This window comes from Bos taurus, chromosome 3 (genome assembly GCF_002263795.3).
Source record: "Bos taurus isolate L1 Dominette 01449 registration number 42190680 breed Hereford chromosome 3, ARS-UCD2.0, whole genome shotgun sequence".
NCBI classification, from domain to species: domain Eukaryota; kingdom Metazoa; phylum Chordata; class Mammalia; order Artiodactyla; family Bovidae; genus Bos; species Bos taurus.
Window position 1 is genome coordinate 54893561 of NC_037330.1, and position 21359 is coordinate 54914919.

At 37.9% G+C, this 21359-nt stretch overlaps 1 protein-coding gene and 1 long non-coding RNA gene across 11 annotated transcripts in view; one reads left to right on the plus strand and one right to left on the minus strand.

Annotated features, from left to right (window-relative positions):
• The first annotated feature begins 5451 nt into the window (after positions 1 to 5451).
• LOC511531 (guanylate-binding protein 1) lies at positions 5452 to 21071 on the plus strand. 3 transcript variants are annotated; one of them, XM_002686268.7, is made up of 12 exons: positions 5452 to 5611; positions 7700 to 7899; positions 10482 to 10609; positions 11515 to 11624; positions 11895 to 12091; positions 12715 to 12957; positions 13812 to 14092; positions 14738 to 14950; positions 15509 to 15611; positions 15854 to 16047; positions 17147 to 17241; positions 18288 to 21071. In XM_002686268.7, the coding sequence occupies exons 2-12, from the start codon at positions 7710 to 7712 to the stop codon at positions 18496 to 18498; spliced, it is 1965 nt and encodes a 654-aa protein (XP_002686314.2). In that variant the 5' UTR covers positions 5452 to 5611; positions 7700 to 7709; the 3' UTR covers positions 18499 to 21071. The 3 variants fall into 3 exon arrangements, with proteins under 3 accessions (XP_002686314.2, XP_005204419.1, XP_059741313.1); XM_005204362.4 differs by having other exon boundaries at positions 17147 to 17288; positions 18288 to 18443; XM_059885330.1 differs by having other exon boundaries at positions 17147 to 18443.
• LOC104971647 (uncharacterized) overlaps positions 6664 to 21359 on the minus strand; it is a 30932-nt gene continuing 16236 nt past the window's right edge. For 3 of the 8 annotated variants that reach the window (XR_009494073.1, XR_009494066.1, XR_009494068.1), the window contains 3 exons: positions 13313 to 13711; positions 11939 to 12081; positions 6664 to 11644 (listed from right to left, as the gene is read on the minus strand). This is a non-coding gene — a long non-coding RNA (uncharacterized lncRNA). The remainder of the gene's footprint in view (positions 11645 to 11938; positions 12082 to 13312; positions 13712 to 21359) is intronic. The other 5 variants (XR_009494067.1, XR_009494072.1, XR_009494071.1 and 2 more) reach the window with 4 other exon arrangements.

Sequence of the window (21359 nt, forward strand, 5' to 3'; positions counted from 1 at the left end):
AAACAATTAGAGTTATCGTATGAGCCAGAAATTCCTCTACTGGGTACATGTCCAAAAGAATTAAAAGCAGTATCTCAAAGAGAATTATTCACACTGAGCATTTTTCACAATAGTCAAGAGGTGAAAATAAACCATATGCCCATATCCACAGATAAATGGGTAAAAAATTGCTGTAGATACACACAAGGAAAATGTTAGCTTTAAAAAAGAAAAATCTTGCCACATGCTATAACATGGGTTGACCATGAAACCATTAATTTTAATTAAAATAGCCCAGCTACAAAAGCGAGTAATACTTTCTGATTCCACTTACATGAAGTACGTAAGATAGTCCAAACTCATATAAACAGAAGGTGAGATGGTGGTTGTGAAGGGCTAGGGTAAGAGGGTAATGGGAAACTGTTCAGTGGGTATAGCGTTTTGGTTTTTCAAGATAAATAAGCTCTGGAGATCTGTTCCACAATGATGTGAATATAATTAACATTTAAATATATTTAATTTGTACACTTAAAACAGTGTAAAATTTGTTATTTTTTATTACAAATAAACAGGAAAAATAATAAGGCAAATTCAATTTTGAATTTGAAAAGAATGATAGAAAACTACACAATAATACTGAAAGACTAAAAAGTGGTTTTAAATCAAGTAGTGATCCATACTCAAATATAAAAACAATTAACTAAAAATAGTATTTATAAGTCATTTGTATTTTCCTGTTATATGTGACATAATCCCAATTATGGAGGAATTTCACAAAGTGATCTTAATTTTCACTAAGAATTTGGGGGTAAGACCAAAACACATATGCCAAAGAATTCACTAAATTATTGAAACAACATATAAATGATAATTATTTGAAGTGTTTTACTGAGTTTACTAGGATGAACAGGCAGGACAGAATAGATGGTCGAGAAATAAAGTTAAATATTAATTAGAACTGTCAGGCTATTTTAAAAAATACTTAAAATTCAATCTATTTCCTATAACTAACCTAAAAATAAATTCCTCATGAGATAAAGCTTTAAGTGTTCTAATCTGAGATCTTGAGACTACTATGTGGATAATAGTGCTCCTCCCTCCTATCCTTTCCATTCCTTTCTTTTTATTATTTGAGTACAACTCAATCTCACCCACTAGATTAAGCTGTATTTAGGGCTATGACTATGTCTAATTGATCTTTACACACCCATCTGCACCTAGCACAGGTGCACACAAGTACATATGTTTCCTATACATACACATATATTGCAGACTATTTTCTCATGTGCTGTCTTGATTCCTTTGTATATAAGACTTAGTGTCTCCAGCTGAATAATATCCCTGGTATTGAGTACATTAGAACAGGCCACATGAAGTTTTTCACATGTCAAGCAATTTAATATAAAAACATTCCAAACCTAAAATTCAGAGTCTGAATTTTATGGAAACTAAAATTTGGACAGCATTTGAAAACATTAAGCATTTATATACATACAAAGTTTAATGCAATAATACTAACCTGCAAATTAACTTGATCTGTGGCTATTTTTAGAATAATGTAAATATTCTAGAGACTGCAACTCCACATATACAGGAAAGTGAGGAATTACAGCTTCCTCCTAGCCAGCATTTAGAAAAAAAATGTCCCTAGGAAATATTTCAAGCAGCTTGAGAGACACACACGCACACACACACACACAAAAAAAACCAAACACAAAACTGCACGTAACCCATTGTGCTAATCAGGAAGGAGCTGGTTTCCTAACATCTAGTCCATTTCTGAGAAATTAAGCTTGCTTTTGCTTTTGACTGGCATGTGTTCAATAGAACAGTTGCAAGCTGGCCTTAATTGACAGAAGAAAGTGCTGTCTCATAAGAAAAAGTAGAGGAGAGTCAGAGACATTTTACTTTATAACATGACTACTCGGAATGTCACAGTTAGTATAGTGGGTGAGGCCACAGCACCACAGTGTTTCAGTGCACTTTTGCAAATACAGAGCCATGGCAGGCAAAGGGTGAGGGGGATTGAGTTACAAACCTCCGTTGATATAATGCATAAACCACAGTAATGTAATATACTGAATAAGCTGTATGGTCAATGATACTTTAATAACTTTGCAAGGGGACTGATGGTTACAGATTTATTGTGATGATCATTCCATAATGTAGCATATGTCAAGTTATTATGTAGTACACTTGAAACTAATGTAATATTGTATATCAACTATATTTCAATCAAAAAGTTATTTTATAAAATGTAAGAAAAATATATCAGCATTCAGTTCAGTTGAGTCACTTAGTTGTTCCCAACTCTTTGTGACCCCATTGACTACAGCTTGCCTGGCCTCCCTGTCCATCACCAGCTCCCAGAGTTTACTCAAACTCATGTCCATTGAGTCGGTGATGCCATCCAACCATCTCATCCTCTCTCATCCCCTTCTCCTCCCGCCTTCAATCTTTCCCAGCATCAGGGTCTTTTCCAGTGAGTCAGTTCTTTGCATCAGGTGGCTAAAATATTGGAGTTTCAGCTTCAGAATCAGTCCTTCCAATGAATATTCAGGACTGATTTCCTTTAGGATGGACCAGTTGGATCTCCTTGTAGTCCAAGGGACTCTCAAGAGTCTTCTCCAACACCCCAGTTCAAAAGCATCAATTCTTCAGCACTCAGCTTTCTTTAGAGTCCAACTCTCACATCCATACATGATTACTGGAAAAACCATAGCCTTGACTAGACGGACCTTTGTCAGCAAAGTAATGTCTCTGCTTTTTAATATGCTGTCTAGGTTGGTCATAACTTTCCTTCCAAGGAGTAAGCGTCTTTTAATTTCATGGTTGCGATCACCATCTGCAGTGATTTTGGAGCCCCCCAAAGTAAAGTCTTTTACTGTTTCCACTGTTTCCCTATCTATTTGTCATGAAGTGATGGGACCAGATGCCATGATCTTAGTTTTCTGAATGTTGAGTTTTAAGCCAACTTTTTCACTCTCCTCTTTCACTTTCATCAAAAGGCTCTTTACTTCTTTGTTTCTGCCATAAGGATGGTGTTATCTGCATATCTGAGGTTATTGATATTTCTCCCGGCAATCTTGATTCCAGCTTGTGCTTCTTCCAGCCCAGCGTTTCTCATGATGTACTGTGCATAGAAGTTAAATAAGCAGGGTGACAATATACAGTACTCCTTGACGTACTCCTTTCCCTATTTGGAACCAATCCATTGTTCCATGGTCCAGTTCTAACTGTTGCTTCCTGACCAGCAAACGGATTTCTCAGGAGGCAGGTCAGGTGGTCTGGTATTCCCATCTTGTGAAGAATTTTCCATAGTTTGTTGTGATCTACACAAAGGCTTTGGCATAGTCAATGAAACAGAAGTAGATTTACATATACATAAAATATAAAATATATAATTTTAAAATGTAAGTAAATTAACAAATAAATGCTTTACATAAGCATTTTAATATTTCTTCTACACTTCAAGTTAGCAAATGGTGTTGTTACTCTCATATTTGAAATTGTTTTATACTTAGTCACATATAATACCCATTGAGCTTATACTGTCAGTCAAACTGTGTTTTAAGTGCTGGAGATACAACAGTTGACACAAGGAGTCAATGCTTTTATGAACTTGAATTTCAGGTAGTCATCAGTTCAGTTCAGTTCAGTTCAGTCGCTCAGTCATGTCCGACTCTTTGCGACCCCATGAATCGCAGCACGCCAAGCCTCCCTGTCCATCACCAACTCCCGGAGTTCACTCAGACTCACATCCATCGAGTCAGTGATGCCATCCAGGCATCTCATCCTCTGTCGTCCCCTTCTCCTCCTGCCTTCAATCCCTCAGGTAGTCATAGGGAAAAGTAAAAAGAACGAAAAAAAAAAAAACAGGATGATAGGATGGAGATTAGCAATCATGGAAGACCTCCATGAGAAGATACTATTTAGCTGAGACCAGTAGAACAAGAAGGAACCAGTCTTGCCAAGACCTAGCATAAGACAGGTTCACATGCAGCAAATTGTTATACACAGATTGCTAAGACAAGAGCAACCTGAGTGTGTTCCAACAAGTGAAAGTGCAAGTGTTAGTCACTCAGTTGTGTCTGACTCTTTGTGACTCCGTGAACTGTAGCCCACCGGGCTCCTCTGTCCATGTGATTCTCCAGGCAAGAATACTGGAGTGGGTAACGATTCACTTCTCCAGGGGATCTTCCAGACCCAGGGATCGAACCGAGGTCTTCCACATTGCAGGCAGTTTCTTTACCATCTGAGCCACCAGGGAAGCCCTTCCAGCAAATGGAAGACCCAGATAAATCGTATTTTTCAAAGCAAGTTGAAGTACTTCTTACTTAGAGACACTTTAAAAGATAATAGCAAAGAAGAAAAGAAAATAATTTAACAAATAGAATTATTTGTTAAATAATAATAAAACAAAACAAAATAATTAAAACAAATAATTCTATTTGTTAAACTTCAGACACTGGCTTCCAGGTGGGGAGAAACACCAATGTATCATGAGATCAGAAGAACTTATAAATATTTCCCTTCCTCCTTGAATATCTCCCTTCCTCCTCACTTTCCTATTCCCTCCTTCAGAAGCCCGTTGAGGAGGAGAAAAAGAAGAGTTTAAGGGCAAATACAGTTTCAACTTCACATCCCACCTCTACAACGTGCTTAGTGAATTTGACCAGGCATATTATTTACCCTCCCTCAAGGCTTCTTGTTTTTTCACTGTGAGATGGAGACAAGACCACTTATTTTGCATGATTATACTCAGGACTGAATTAAACTTGTAAAATGTGTGCCCTTAGAACAATCAAGAAATAAAGCTGTTACTTCTACTGCTATTCACTGAACAGACAAGGAAAGGCAATATATTGAAGAGGTTAATCAGGAGGGGTTGGAAACAAGAATGATTTGGTTCAGGTTATTTACAGTGCTGTAATATGAGACAAGATATTAAATATTTCTGTGTCTCAGTTTCTATAAAATGGTAGGGAAATGTCTTTTATGAGATATCAATATTTAACCCATGTAGAGCCATCAGCACAGCGCATGGAACATGTGTGCAACACAGGGAACTCCTTTCTGCCTGGGCAGTTGGTATTAAGTTCCAGGGGCTGTGTGTTCATAAATATGTAAGATGTGTCTTTTTCCTCACTTATGGCATGTATAAATGAGGAGCCAGGTCCACTGTATGTCCATTATTTAAGGAAATTAAACCTAAAAATTAATATGCTTCCTCTTCTAGGTTTCCTAAACTGATCCCCAATTCTGAGACACATTCCATTATACTTAAGTATCTAATAGACACTTTTCAAAATATTAAATGATCTCTAAGATGTCTTTCAAAAAAAATAATGTGAAGGTTCTAGTTGAGAAATTGTGTGAAACCCATCTTCCCTCATACTAGGACAGCTGCCAAAAATTCCTTTTATGGTTGTTGAGTCATTGCTTTGCTCTCAGTGCAGTGCTTTCAGTTTCATATTACTCTAAAGCTGTTAAAGAGTTGCTTTACTTCTGTCTGGTTGCTGAAGGAAAGCAAGCAAGGCCTAGGATACGAGCGGGTGAAACAGAAGTCTAAACATCTAGTGAGAGACAGAGAAGTTGCAGAACCACTCCAACTAAGCTGAGAAAAAAACAGGTAAGAAGTTAATTTTTTCCTCAGAGCATCTTTCTCTCCTGTGCTAAAGGAGCCCTGCTCTGGGAGAAGGAGACCATGATAAGATTAATGCAGGGATGGGAAGGGATCTGCAAGAGTTCATTAGTTTTCTAAAAAATGATCAGCATCATATAATGCAGGGAACCCAAAGCTGGTGCTCTGTGAGGACCTAGAGGGTTTGGATGGGGAGGTAGGTGGGAGGACAACTTGGCAGCAGAGGGTATGTATACTTATGGCTGATTCATACTTATGTATGGCAGAAACCATCACAATATTGTAGGGTAATTTTCCTCTAATTAAAAATAAAATAAAAAAATTTTTAAATGAACAGCATCAAGACAGGCTGCAGCTCATCCTGACATGAGACACAAGGTTGGATGACATCCTGGTGTTATCAAGTGGCAGCATGTCCTGGGTCGTGACTGTGCTTGTGTGGAATTATTGGGCTGATCTGATAGCTTGAAATGAATGAGTATTGCCCTTCTCTTTGCTGATGTCGTCTGTGTTGACTGGGGCACAGTTATATTACCAATGTCTTTATTATATTTGTTCAATACTGATTTGACTGCAGTTAAGAAATTGACAGGGTGACAAATATGTTATTTTCATGAGAAGGAAATAATAATAAATGAGATGTAGTGGTAACAGCCACCTGACACTCTGAAGACAGAGAAAATCCTGAAAATCAAAGTGAAAGATACAGACTCATGAAGACACCATATTCTTCAGCCCTACTTGTGAACTTTGTTTCAAAGTGGACTTCTTACTTTAGAAATACCACAGGTTTCACTACATTCAATTTCTTGGTGCCAACTCGAGGATGTCTTATGTCTTAGGAGCAGAATTCAACCTCACTACTTTACTAAAAAGCTTCCTCTTTAAAGACTTTACCATGGTGCAATGCTAAAGGCACCATCATTGTTTACTTTGCCCTCTCTGGGCTCTCAAGGAGTTATGATCTTGCCTTCTAGAAATTCTTCTGCTGACTTCCTTGACTTGGCACTAGCTCCATTTATCACCTATCCTGACAGCTCTCTCTCTCCTTTTCAGCTTCCCCCCTCCCTTTTTGCCTCCCCATCCCTCTCTCCTTACTTCTACCCCTCTTCCTTCTCCACTTCTCTTCCACAACATGGGGAAAAAGAACAAAACAGAAAACTTAGAATTGTATGGCTGGAAATATAGCTAGTTCCTTTCAACAACTTTCTTCTCTAGCTCTCCTGATATGCTTCCTGATCTTTTAATCTTTATTTCATTTTCCTTTTTCCCTTACACACACACACACACACACACATACATATATATAAACAATTTTCAGCAACATGTAGTATTTGCAGTTGTAAGGTTTACCCCCACGTTGTTGTAGGCTATTTATTCTGAAGGTAATAAATTTTAACTTTCCGATCCCTTGCTTCCACAAGCCCATACCAAGGTTTTGGAAGGGTCTTGAGCCATGTGTTTCACAAAGTTACATATTTTTTATAAAACTTGCTAAAGTAAGTTCCACTTCTAGAATAGCAGTGTGAGAAGTTCTGTGGACACTTATTCCAGTAGAAATAAGGAAAACTCATGAGAAAAACATGCATTTCAAATCATTAGAAATTGTTCAGAGATATATATATCAAGCAATGAACATTTATTCATGAAATTCTTTATTCATAGTAAGAATTAGTGAATAAACAAATAGCAAATCTCTCATACATAGTAAGTACAACAAATCTCTCTGAATCCTATTCTACTTTACACTTAATGTCTAGTATAAATTTTTAAATGAGAATCCAAAAGGAAAGATTTACATGTAAACTAAATGGAAGATTTTGTGCATGAGGGTGGCTGAATGTTGGCTGGTAAGTCATTGTCATATCAATATTTTTAATGGACTACTCTGATTGGACTTCTGTAACTTTCTAAAAGGAGGCAGATCTTTCTCTCGTCTCTCTCACTGTTGACAAACAACTTTTGGCCATGTTGGGGGATTCTATGATTCCTCCTTCTGAATGAAAAATAACCTCATGAAAGTTCTTGATCTGTTTAGACTGGAAATTCTAATTCATCCCATATCTTCCCTTGCAGACAAAGGGACATGGCCTCAGAGATCCACATGCCAGGCCCAGAGTGCCTCATTAAGAATATTAATGGGAGACTGCTGGTTAATCCAGAAGCTCTGAAGATCCTGTCTGCCATCAGGCAGCCTGTTGTGGTGGTGGCTATCGTGGGCCCCTACCGCACAGGCAAGTCCTACCTGATGAACAAGCTGGCTGGGAAGAACAAGGGTGAGTGACACCAGCAGAGCCCAGCCAAGTCCCTTCTGTCCACCCACACTCCCAGAGTGCAGCATGGTGATGTGAGGAGAGGAAAGGAGAGACCTGGGAGGGATATTGAAAGCTAACTTTCAGTCCACAGTTATGTTCTTATCATCACTATGACCTGAAAGAATCAGCTCACCACTCTTTACACTTTGCCTTAGTTTCTGTTTTAAAAGCATAAATTGTTCCTTTCCTAGAAAGACTAATGTGGTAATAAAAATAGGTAATGTATATAACAATAAACTACAAGACTCTTACAAAGATATTCATATAGTAAGAATATTCTCCACTGATCTTTAAGATTTAAAAAAATGTTTAAATTTGTATTGGCTATCCTTTTTTTTTCTTTTCTTCAACTGTTGTAAGATATATATAACATAAAACTTACCACAAAATTTATCACTGTAACTGTTTTTAAAAATTCTGTGGTATTAAGTTAATTCACACTGTTGTGTAAACATCACCAACATCCATCTCCATAAACTTCCTCCAACAGGAATTCTGTATCCCAATAAACAATAATGCCCCAACCACCTTGACAACCACTCGTCTATATTGTATATAAATTTGACTGGTCTCATACAAGAGGAATTAGACATGAGTGTCCTTTAACGATTGGCTTATTTCACTGAAGATTATGTCTTCAAGGTCCAACAATGTTGTAGCATGTATCAAATTCTCTTCCTTTTAAAGGCTGAATAATTGTATGTGATACTAATTTGTTTATACAATCATCTAGTTGATGGACATTTGGACTGTTTCCTTGTTTTGGCTATTGTGAATAATGTTACTAAGAACATGGGTACACAAACATCTGTTCATGCCCTCACTTTCACTTTCTTTATACACCAAGAAGTGGAACTGCTGGATCGTATGACAATTCAGTGCTCATTTTTTAAAGAAATGGCCAGACTGTTTTCCACAGAAAAGTGAAAGTGGAAGTCATTTAGCCATGTCCAATTCTTTGGGACCCCATGGACTGTAGCCTGCCAGGCTCCTCTGTCCATGGAATTCTCCAGGCAAGAATATTGGAGTGGGTAGCTGTTCCCTTCTCCAGCAAATCTTCCCAACCCAAGAATCAAACCCAGGTCTCCAGCATTGCAGGCAGATTCTCTACCAGCTGAGCCACAAGGGAAGTCCTATTCTGGTGCTTACATTCTGATGGAAATGTAAAACTATACCATTTTACATTCCCACGAGAAACACACAATGGTTCTAATTTCTCCATGTTCTCATCAACACTTGTTATTTTCTGGATTTTTCATAGTGGCCATCCCAAAGGGCATAAAATAGTATTTCATTGTGGGTTTTTTAAAATAAAAATTATTTAATATTGTCAAATTCATTCAGTGTTAAATTTTCCAACTTTCTTATAAATATTAGTCAACTTTCAGGATTCACTAAGATCTACACTAGTGCTTTTTTTTAAAGTACAATTGATTTACAATATTGTGTTAATTTCAGGTGTATAGCAAAGTGACTCAATTATATCTATACATGTTTCTGATTACTTTCCAATATTGGTTGTTACAAGACACTGTGGTTTTGCTTGGTACATCTCTAATGACTAGGAATGTTGAGCATGTTTTCATATGTTTATTGATCACTTGAATAATTTCTTTGGAGAAACGTATATTCAAGTCCTCTGCTCATTCTTTTATTTGGGATGATCTTTGGTTTGCTTATTTGTGTTGCATTGTAGGACTTCTTTATATATTCTGGATATCAATCCCTTATCAGATTCATAACTAGCAAATATTTTCTCCCATTCTGAGTTATGTACCTAAATCTGTAAAAAGTGTCCTTTGATACACAAAAGTTTTAATTTTGATCAAGTCCAACTTCTGTATTTTCATTTTGCTATTTATGTTTTGGGTATCATATCCAAGAAATCATTGCCAAATCCAAAATCGTGAAGTTCTTCTGTGTGTTTTAGCTCTAACATGTAGGTCTTTAAGGGCTTCCCTGGTGGCTCAGAGGTTAAAGCGTCTGCCTGCAATGTGGGAGACCTGGGTTCAATCCCTGGGTTGGGAAGATCCCCTGGAGAAGGAAATGGCAACCCACTCCAGTACTCTTGCCTGGAAAATCCCATGGATGGAGAAGCCTGGTGGGCTACAGTTCATGGGGTCGCAAAGAGTCGGACACTACTGAGCGACTTCACTTTCACTTTCATTTTCTTGTAGGTCTTTGGTTAATTTTGGTTAATTTTTGTGGAAGGGATGATTTCTGTCTTTCACCATTCAATATAATGTTGGCTGTATCTTTTTTTAATACAATCATTATTATTATTATTTACTATGTTGAGATCATTTCCTTTTATTTCTAGCTTGTTGATTGCTTTTATCATGAAAAGTATTTAATCTTTTCATGTATTCAACATTCTAATTGCCCTATTTCTCTGATTGTAAGTAAGATTAATACTTGTTGTGGTTTCAGTTCTCCTAAACTTGATTTAAGAGATGTTTTAGGACTTGTTAACTGTCATCTCAACTTCCAGAACCACCTAATATTAAAACTCTACCCTCTCTTTTCCCCATGCCCCCTTGCAGGCTTCCCTCTGGGCTCCACAGTGCAGTCTCACACGAAGGGCATCTGGATGTGGTGTGTGCCTCATCCCAAGAAGCCAAACCGTACTTTAGTTCTGCTTGATACTGAGGGCCTGGGGGATGTGGAGAAGGTAAGGAATGAGGTTCCAATTTGGACTAAGCCCTCATGTCTGTGTATTTTCTACACTATTTAATTTTCCTTTAAATAAGACCTTTACTTGTCCATGTTTTTTCATTTCTGTTTACATGTCATGAAACCAAGTTTAGCAACCAGGGGTCAGGAAAATATTCATAAGGCAGAATCCTAGAAGAAGAGCATGGTGGTCTATAGACAGTGTTCTAATTAATAAAAGGCTATAACCTGAGCCATATAACCCAGATGCATAATGGTAGAACAAATAAATTCAATGTAATGAATAAAAAATTCAATGTAGTGAAAAAACAAATTCAACCTAATATTATCCTGCAAAGAACTTTAGTTAAGGATTTAGCTTCTGAAGTGCCATACTCATGGATTTAAAGTCTATCAGTACCTCAATGACCTTAGCAAGTTATTCTGATCTATAAAACAGATGTAATAGATCTACACTTGCCTCTGATATTGTTTGGAATATTTAGAAGGTAAGAAGTGGAAGGTGTTAGGTGAACAACAATTGTTTAATGAGATAAATACAATTATTATTGCCCCCATATTAAGACAATTGTCTGTAAAAATAAAGAGAAAAAATTAAATTTGAATTATATTTAAGTCCTTAGAATGTCCACCTGCAATGACTATTTGTTTTGCAACTACCTGCCAATGATCATAAGAGTCCAGTGAGAATCAGGGTAAACCAAAAACACTAATTACAAAACTATTCAAATTTCAAGTCCTATTAACAGTCATTTTTGTTGGATTTAGTTTCTTCTTACAGGTCATTTGTCTTAAAAAAAAAAAAAAAAAGTCTAGTTACATGAGCATCCTTTTACTACTGCTGATCAGGAAAGTGCCATAAGAATGAAACACAATCCTGGTAAAATATGTTCTGATTTTCAGGGTGACAACCAGAATGACTCCTGGATCTTTGCCCTAGCAATACTCTTGAGCAGCACTTTTGTGTACAATAGTATGGGAACTATCAACCAGCAGGCCATGGACCAACTGCAGTATCCTTTTGGGATCCAACCTACATCAAAATCAGAGGGGAGACCAATATTTAAAAAACAGCTGACTGTGAATCCTGGTGAAACAAACAGGAGAAATATAAAAAAGAATTCAATGGCAAGGGGAAAATCCTATAACCTACTGAAGAATTGATACTTTGGATACTTGGGTTAAGAACAAAGGAGAAATAAAGGTTTAGTATGTGGAACTAATATAGGATTGGGGAGGGGTTACTGTTCATTCATGCCAGTTTTCCTTATTTGGCTACTCAGCTATGTGACGGAGCTGACAGATAGAATCAGGGCAAAATCCTCACCTGATGTGGATGGGGTTGAGGATTCAGCTGACTTTGTGAGCTTCTTTCCAGACTTCATATGGACACTGAGGGATTTCTCCCTAGACTTGGAAGCAGATGGACAGTCCATCACAGCAGACGAGTACCTGGAGAATTCACTCAAGCTGAAGAAAGGTAAAGGGGACTTAGAATTGGTAAACAGATGAAAAAACACTAAAAACTATTGTTCCTTAGTTTTCTGTCAACAGTTGTCTTCTACTTGTAGTTTCTATTTCTTCTCAAGGGGTGATTACTAAGAAGTAATGATTGTTACTAAGAAGTTACTAAGAAGTAATGCTGAACTAATAGATTTGGCTTTAGATTATTTTTCTCCCTGTTCTAAGAATAAATTTCTTTTTCTTTCACCTTTCCCTGTGGTGTGATTAGATTGATATCTCCATGCTTAGGGCTTGTGGTGCTGTAATTAGCCAAAGAGTAGGAGTAGAATGGTCATTTATTTGAAGAAAAGAAATACAAGCACAAACCATGCACAGTTCAGGGCTGGTAAAGGATAGCTACAGGCAAATATTGTCTATTCTAGCCTGCCAGTTGGTTTTGTAAATAAGATTTTATTGGAATAATGTCATACCCATTCATTTATAGTTTCTCTATGACTGCTTTTAGGCTACAATAGAAGATTTGAGTACTCAGAAAAAAGACCATCTGGCTTGCAAAGTCTAAAATATCTATTGTTTGACCCTTTACAGGAAGTGTTTGCAAGACCCTACAGTAGGTAAATTCCTTTTTTCTTCCTCCAGGTACCAGCCCAAAAGATAAAACTTTTAATCTGCCTCGACTCTGTATCCGAAAGTTCTTCCCAAAGAAGAAATGCTTCATCTTTGATCGGCCCACTCATAGGAAGAAATTGGGCCAGCTTGAGGAACTGTGTGACGATGAACTGGACTCTGAATTTGTGCAACAAGCTGTGGTCTTCTGTTCCTACATCTTTAGCAATTCCAAAACTAAAACTCTCTCAGGAGGCATCAAGGTGGATGGACCTCGTGAGTCCTCTTCCCAGTCTTCACTCTCACTGTTAAAACTAGAGGATGGTGTGATAACATCCATGTAGCTTCAACTTTGAAAAATTCACATCTACTGATATTATCGTGATAAATTCTAGATGGCACCAACACTTCTGATAGGTTTTATTAGTCAGACTTCATAATTGAGAAAAGATACATAAGGCAAAAAATAAAAGCTCTGAGAGCGGACAATTGTCCTAGTAAACTGGACCTGCCCTGTCCAACATGGTTTTTACCAGACAAGGGTGCCTATCTAAATTTAAATGTAGCTAATAAAAAAATATAGAAATTTAACCTTCTGATCACACAGCCATGTCTCAAGGGCTCACACTACCTGAGGCTAGTGGCTCCCACCCTGGACAGCACACACAGAATACTTCAGTCATCACAGAAGATTCTCCTGGACAATGTTCTGCTAGAATAAACAAAATGGAGGACTCATTTTGATTTGCTCCACAAATATTAATCAAATGTTTCCCATGGACTTACCAGGGCTGATGATACAGACATAAATGAGAGAAATATGGTTTCTGGCCTAACAATGCCTGCTGCTAAAGTGAATGCACTGAATGAATGCAGGACTTCACTATCTAGAACAGAGGTTCTCAACCTCTGATATATTTATGCCACTTGAGGATCTTGCCAAAGAGGAGGGCCTAAGTCAGTCAAACTGGGACAGAGGCTGGGAGTCTGCATTTTTAGCAGGTTTTCAGATGCTGCTGAGGCATTGATGCTGTAAGACAAATGGTTGGTAATAGACATTAGAATTCCACAGAAGAGAAAGTTTCCTCACTCTGCATAAAATAAACATCATCATTTGTTCTCAATTGTAGGTCTAGGGACCCTGGTGCAGACCTATGTCAATGCCATCAACAGTGGAGATCTGCCCTGCATGGAGAATGCAGTCCTGGCCTTGGCTGAGATTGAGAACTCAGCCGCAGTACAAAAGGCCATTGTCCACTATGACCAGCAGATGGGCCAGAAGCTGCAGCTGCCCACAGAAACCCTCCAGGAGTTGCTGGACCTGCACAGGGCCACTGAGAAAGAGACCATTGAAGTCTTCATGAGGAGTTCCTTCAAAGATATAGACCAATTATTTCAAAAAAAATTAGCGGTAATTTTTTTCTCAAGTTTATACAGCTTAGGTTCTTAGAAAGTAAAATAATAGAGGAAAATGAGATGGGTGCTTACTTTGAGAAAAGTAATACTCACTAGATATTTAAGTGGTGAAAACCAATCTATGTTACATAAGAAGAACCAGTTTTATTATGATATATCTTATTATGCACTGAAACTTTTTTCTTTCATGAATAAACAAATATTCTTCCCTATAGTTTCATTACATGCATATATAAGTAGCAGAGCTTCTAATCAAATTATATGCTCATTGTTATCAGACTCACTGGATATTTTGGCAATAAAGAAAATGTTTTAGTTATCACAAGCAGACTTACATTGAGCCACATTAATTTCATATGCAGTCACTGATCCAACGTGAAAAGCCAGAGTTTATCTCCAAAGGTGTACCATATAGCTAGTAATCACTGCTCTGAAGGTTACCCCATGGTGAAAGGGCTTTAGTAGAAAGTCAGACTCTGGAGGAAGGATATGGTCCTGTTGAGTGCCTATAAATCTGTCTAGGGGTCAGAGACCTTTTTTACTTTTATTTTTTTGAGAAGCTTTTCCAGAAATTTCAACATCAAGCTAATATCTTTTCACTCCTCTGTTTATTAACACTTCCCATTGTTTTGCATTAAAGGCCCAGCTAGACAAAAAGCGAGATGACTTTTGTGATCAGAATCGTAAAGCATCATCAGATCGTTGCTCTGCTTTACTGAAGGATATTTTCAGTCCTCTAGAAGAAGATGTGAAACAGGGGATTTATTCGAAATCAGGGGGCTATCGCCTCTTCATTGAGAAGATGCAAGAGCTGAAGAAGAAGTATCTTCAGGAGCCCAGGAAGGGCATACAGGTAAGCAAGGTTGATACACTCTCATTCAATAAACACTGCAAGGAGCCTGTTACACCAGGTATAACCTATGTGCTCATCCAAGAGTCTGCACTCAATTAACAACTGAGTTATAAACTGGATTACCAGATGTATCCAAAATTTCAAATAACATCATCATTTATCTCTCTGACTGTGGCTCCCCTCAACCCCACACTTCCCTCCCTCCCATTCTCCGTCTACCCCCTTTATTCAGATCCACTTTCTCCCTGATGCCTTCATTCTCCAACAGGCTCATGCCATATGGGACCACAGCACCAACAGCTCCAAAATCAGAGCTCTCAGTCAAGAGAACAGAGGATTACTATTTACATATATATCAGCCTCTTATAAAGGATTCTGCTTGGGAGGGCACCTTGCTTGGCCAGTCTGGAGCACGTGCTCAGCCCAGTGAAAGGGAATCTGATCACCAGGCACACCAGGGCCAAGAGGAGCAGTTCCTAGAGGGAAAGGTGGTGGGCAAACAGGAATAAGTGCTTACAGCCATTTCCTACTACTAACCCCATTTTTTCCGGGTCCCAGGCTGAGGAGATTCTTCAGGAATACTTGAAGTCCAAGGAGTCTGTGACTGATGCAATTCTACAAACAGACCAGACACTTTCAGAGAAGGAAAAGCTGATTGAAGGTGAGGAGCTAGTCAAGGGACTAGAGAGCCCTGAAAGCTCTTAAAAGTTCTAACTAAGTCCGCTGGGTGAACCTAGGAGCCTCAAACTGTAGCAACAGGATAAAAGATGCCTCTTACTTGCTAAAGTCATTTCTGAGTAGGGCATATGAAGTCAGTAGCAACAGTGATAGGTAACTTTAGATGGAAGTAAGAAGCAACTTGGTCTCCACATACATTTTTCTTTTTCCTCTTCCTCCTGACAGTGGAACGCGTGAGAGCTGAATCTGCACAGGCTGCAGCAAAAATGCAGGAGGAAATGCAAATAAAGAACCAGCAGATGATGGAACAGAAAGAAAAGAGCTATCAGGAACATGTGAAACAGCTGACTGAGAAGATGGAGAGGGATAGGGCCCAGTTACTGGAAGAGCAAGAGAGAACTCTTGCTCTCAAACTGCAGGTATTTAACTGCAACACCGTGTGGTTCCTGTTATTCTGTTTTCCCTCCACACTCCCTGATCACAAACGTGGCCCAGCAGTGAACTTGAAGCCCAGAAGAAAGACCTTGCTTGCTCACTTGTACTTTTCAATCTTTTTTTGCCTGCCTGAACTGGCCCCTATAATATCTTGTTGTTAAAAGATTTTATTGCAGCTATGTCATACCCAGTCCTTTTTCACTATATCTGTCAATCAGTAATAGCTATTATCTGCCAGGCATTATTTTTTAAAAATGGTCTTATCCGTATCTCTTACTTAGTACTATACGAAGCAAGAACTGTTATGTCTCTATTACTTTGGAAATTAAACAGAGGTTCAGATAAGACTAAATAATTTTATTATGTCACAACGCTTGGAAAGATACCTGAACTGTCTTCACTACTTAGAGGAATCTATAATTTCTTTTCCTGTCACACCTGGGATGAATTTTAGCTCTAAGGGAACCTTCATAAGTAGAAGGATTCCTTAACTTTTACACCACTGTATCCATCTGTTACTCCTACTTTTTTTCTGTTCCCTGCTTCTAGTATGTGTTAAGTTGGGAATTATGTGGAGAAATTCACTATGGTCAAGTCTGGTACCCTGATACTCCCTCACCTATATTTTGCTCCCACCGCCACCAAATTGTGGAAGCTTAGATCAAATTTCCTGATCTAAGATTCAGACTGCATCAGATTTTTAAAATTCTTCTTTTATTTCTATATTATATGTGTATGTGTGTGTATTTAAAAATCAAAATGCATAGATTTGAAGTCAAACATTTCATTAAGATTGCCCACAAAGCTTGTATACAATTAATGGGAGAAAAAATTAGAAGGATAATTGAGATTCATCACCATATCAGGAGATATGAGTCAAAATATTTCTTAACTCAAGAAGACTCAGGAAAAGTAATCACAGAGCTAGAAGGCTCAAGAGAAAGAATAATGAAAATTAATGATGGAGAAAATTTCAAGAAGACATTAAATTTTTTTTTAATCTATGAAATGTGGAAACTAGACAGATGTTAAAGATTTTCTTAATGATACATGTTATTCAGTCTCCATTTGTATTTTTTTTAGGAACAGTCCCGACTATTAAAGGAAGGATTCCAAGAGGAGCAGAGACGACTTCAAAATGAAATACAGAATCTCCAGAAGATGATGAAGGAGCCAAGGCACCCATGTGTCCTATGCTAAAGAATTAAAGAATAGAGCTTTCCTGGTAACTCTTATCAAAGGCATTACTCAAGAAGTTTAAAACTAAGAAAAGTGTCACCATATTTGATAATATTTAGGTTTTGCATTTTTATTACACTAAAATTTGCAAAGACATGCCACTCTATAATTGAAATCACATGCATCTTCCTCACAATATTGTCAACTGTGTAACAAGATGCATTTTACCTCTGTGCCAGCACAGGAGACATCATAAACTAATACCATCAGGAGCTTCTTCTTCCAGATGACCACTAGTTAGACAAGTGGATATTGAGCAAAGTCTTAGGTCAAAGTCTTGGGACATAGTTGGTCATGACTTTGACCAAATACACAAGAGGTTCCAATATCAGGGACAACCATTCTAGCTTCTTAGAGAAGATAGTATATGGTGTCCCCTTGTTTCCAGACTGCACAGTCTTTCAGCAGTGATGTGATTCCTGGGCCTGGGAGTGGGCAATGCTTAGTGGTGAATTTCAAGCTAAAGTAAATACCTTACATAGTGATCTAGAATCTCTACAAAGTTTTCACAGGAAGACAGAAGAAGCCTTTAGTATGATTATAACTTGGATCATAAATAAATGGGCTAGAGAAGGAAACTTTTCCTTCTTGCTCAATTCACTCAGATTAGAATTTAATGGGACTCTTTAGAATTTTAGGTGACGCTAAACATAGTAACAGGATGACAACTATACATTGTGTGTGTTTGTAGCAATTTATAACTTGCAAAGATGAACTTAAAATGATGACAATGTGTTAGAAAACTGAGCTAAATTAATTATTAGATTGTTTATAACCTTAAACTTTAGGCTATCTTTTCCCAATTCTTAAGAGTCATACTTGAAATCCTGCTTATTTTTCCCCAAGACAATATGGGTTGTTTTTTACTTCTTTTGATCAGTAAAATACTGCTCTTGGTATTACTTAGGACTTTATCACAGTTGTCTTTTTTTTTTTCTTCTAACATAAATTTATTTATTTTAACTGGAGGCTAATTACTTTACAGTATTGTATTGGTTTTGCCATACATCAACATGAATCCACCACGGGTGTACACGTGTTCCCCATCCTGCACCGACCTCCTAAGTATGTGGTTGAAGTTTCTTAAAGCGATGAAGAATTATTTTCAATCTGGAAATAAATTATACTTCACTGAACTTTACATTCCTGATTTTTTAAATTATTTCACCAAGAAAATAATGTTTTACTTTATATAGCCATATATTGGCTAACTTTATTGTAAAAGATGGGATAGTAACTATTCATGACTTTGTGAGCCATATGGTCTCTGACTCAGCTGCTCAACTCTGCCATAAAGCAGCCATCGACCATACATAAATGGATGGCATGGCTATGTTTCAAGAAAATACTGTTTTCAAAAACAGCTGGTACCCATAAGCCATAGTTTGCAGACCCTTGCTTTATGTAATAGAAATACTAGTCAAAATTCTATGAACCTGCCTTATGTTTCTTGCATTTGTAAGGAACATATGAATTAGATCATATATGTGAGCATTGTGAAAAGATTATGCAGTGTTTCAAAATATTACATGATAAGAGAAAAGCAGGGACGCAGCTAATGCCACTGAATCTACATAATAAACCTGCTTGTTTTGGGACTTTTACTCTACTGAATCCCCTTTGTTCCCATCAGGATTGAGAATGCCTCCTTCCATAATTGGGCAAGTTCTGATAAGCAGTACTTCCTTACTCAAATTGCAACTTTATAGGAAACCACATGAGACTCAAAGCATATTAGAAGCAGTATTTATGTAGATAATTCTTTGTACTTTCCAAGCTGAGCTGCAACAATGGAGTAAGTCAAATACATTTTTATTAGTTGAAGAGACTTCATGATAGAAAAGAATAACTGTTCCTTCAAGATCAAATAGTGGTTTCTTTACTAATCATTTAAAAATCAGAAAACTAAAGCTAAACTAAATTAGGTAACTTCTTCTCTAGAATGGTAGCAAGAGTTTCTTTAACAGATTCCAAATCATCTAACCTCTGGTTTAACACTTTTTCTATAATATCTCCAGGAACAAAATCCAGCTGTCTTCCCAAGGAGGCATGTTACTTTCACCAGTGGTCCTTAATCTAGCTAGGCATTAAAATAAATGTATTAAATATAAGGATTCTCAGGCCCCTACCCTTCCCCTGACTTTGTGATATAGTAGATCTGATATGGGTCATTGAGAAGTATAATGACAAAGCCACAATTCAAGGTGATACACTTTCAGTCTGCCAAAGATACCATATGTTAGAGCCCATATTTGCTGACCCTTATGGGGTTTCTGTGTCAAAATTCTTTTTAGCCTAGAGAAGTATATTTTCTCTAAGTGACACATTATTACTTTTCCTTCTATGAGTTTATATAGGAAATATAAGTTCCACTGATCTAGAGGAAGGGAACACACCATAAAGGGATCCTGGCAAAATATTAACAGCAGAAATCCCTGCCCTACTTTGTCCAGAGTCAATAATCTATTAGGCCAATGAAAATGTATTTACTAAAACACACAAATATAAAGATTTAAGAAATATTTTGAATATTTGATACATAAAGAGATAGATTAAAAAAACATTACCACAATAAATGCATAATTTCAACAACTTAGTTCAGTTCAGTTCAGTTCATTTCGGTCACTGTCATGTCCGACTCTGCAACACCATGGACCGCAGCATACCTGGCTTACCTGTCCATCACCAACTCCCAGAGCCTACTCAAACTCATGTCCATCGTGTTGGTGATGCCATCCAACCATCTCATCCTCTGTTGTCCCCTTCTCCTCCCGCCTTCAATCTTTCCAAGCATCAGGGTCTTTTCCAGTGAGTCAGTTCTTTGCATCAGGTGGCCAACGTATTGGAGTTTCAGCTTCAACATCAGTCCTTCCAATGAATATTCAAGACTGATTTCTTTAGGATTGACAGGTTGATCTCCTTGCAGCCTAAGGGACTCTCAAGAGTCTTCTCCAACACCACAGTTCAAAAGCATCAATTCTTCGGTGCTCAGCTTTCTTTAGAGTCCAACTCTCACATCCATACATGACCACTGGAAAAACCATAGCCTTGACTAGATGGACCTTTGTTGGTAAAGTAATGTCTCTGCTTTTTAATATGCTGTCTACATTGGTCATAGCTTCTCTTCCAAGGAGGAACAACTTAGTGAAACAGACAAATTTCTCAAAAAGCGCCAACTACCAAAACCCACCTAAATTGAAGTAGTTGACCTGAATAATCCTATAGCTTCTAAAGAAGTTTATTTTTATAGTAAAAATTTAAAAACTCTGATGTGATATCAGTAACATAGTGAAATAGGAGAACCTAACCCTTGCTGGGAACATTTTAAAAATGCTATTAGGGCCAAAATACCTTTCTGAGACCTCCAATCAAGAATAATATGCTCCAGAATCAAGTTAAGAATTTGCAACAGCTCAGATGAGCGTAGGAAACTCCCAGGTTGTGCTAATGGTAAAGAATCCACCTGCCAATGCAGGAGTGATAAGGGTTTGATCCTTGGGTTGGGAAGATCCCCTGGGGAAGGGCATGGCAACCCACTCCAGTTGATAAGAGATAAGGGTTTGATCCCTGGGTTGGGAAAATCTCCTGGGGAAGGGCATGGCAACCCACTCCAGTTGATTGGCTGGGTGGATTTTTCTAGGTTCTGAGCTGTTCTGGCTTAGTGGGGAGGCTGATGTTATTAAAGGAAAAATGCTCCTCTTACCTATTTCAGAGAGACTTCTCAGTTTGTGCTCATCTGCATGCTAAGGCAGTTCAATCGTGTCTGACTCTGCAATCCCATGGACAGAGGAAACTGGTGGTCTACGGTCCATGGGGTTGCAAAGAGTTGGACACAACTGAAGCGACTTAGCACGCAGATGAGCACCAACAATAACCTAGAGAAAAGAAGCAGGAGGTTATGGTGGGCTGCACAGCTCTGTGGAATTAGGAGGTGTACAACCCTGCAGTTTCTCCCCCAGGAAAGAGGGAGAGGACAGAAGTGGGTGGTGTCTAACACAACAGTCCATCAGAGCTCTGCTCCAGGGAAAAGGGAAGCCAGCTTATAGGCACTGGCTGG

What these genes read in the sequence shown, in the direction of transcription:
- LOC511531 (XM_002686268.7), top strand. Translation starts at nt 7,710, where the DNA reads ATGGCCTCAGAGATCCACATGCCAGGCCCAGAGTGCCTCATTAAGAAT. An exon ending in AGCCCAGGAAGGGCATACAG is followed by an intron (nt 14,951 to 15,508) that starts GTAAGCAAGGTT and finishes TCCGGGTCCCAG; the next exon opens with GCTGAGGAGATTCTTCAGGA. An exon ending in CTCTTGCTCTCAAACTGCAG is followed by an intron (nt 16,048 to 17,146) that starts GTATTTAACTGC and finishes TATTTTTTTTAG; the next exon opens with GAACAGTCCCGACTATTAAA.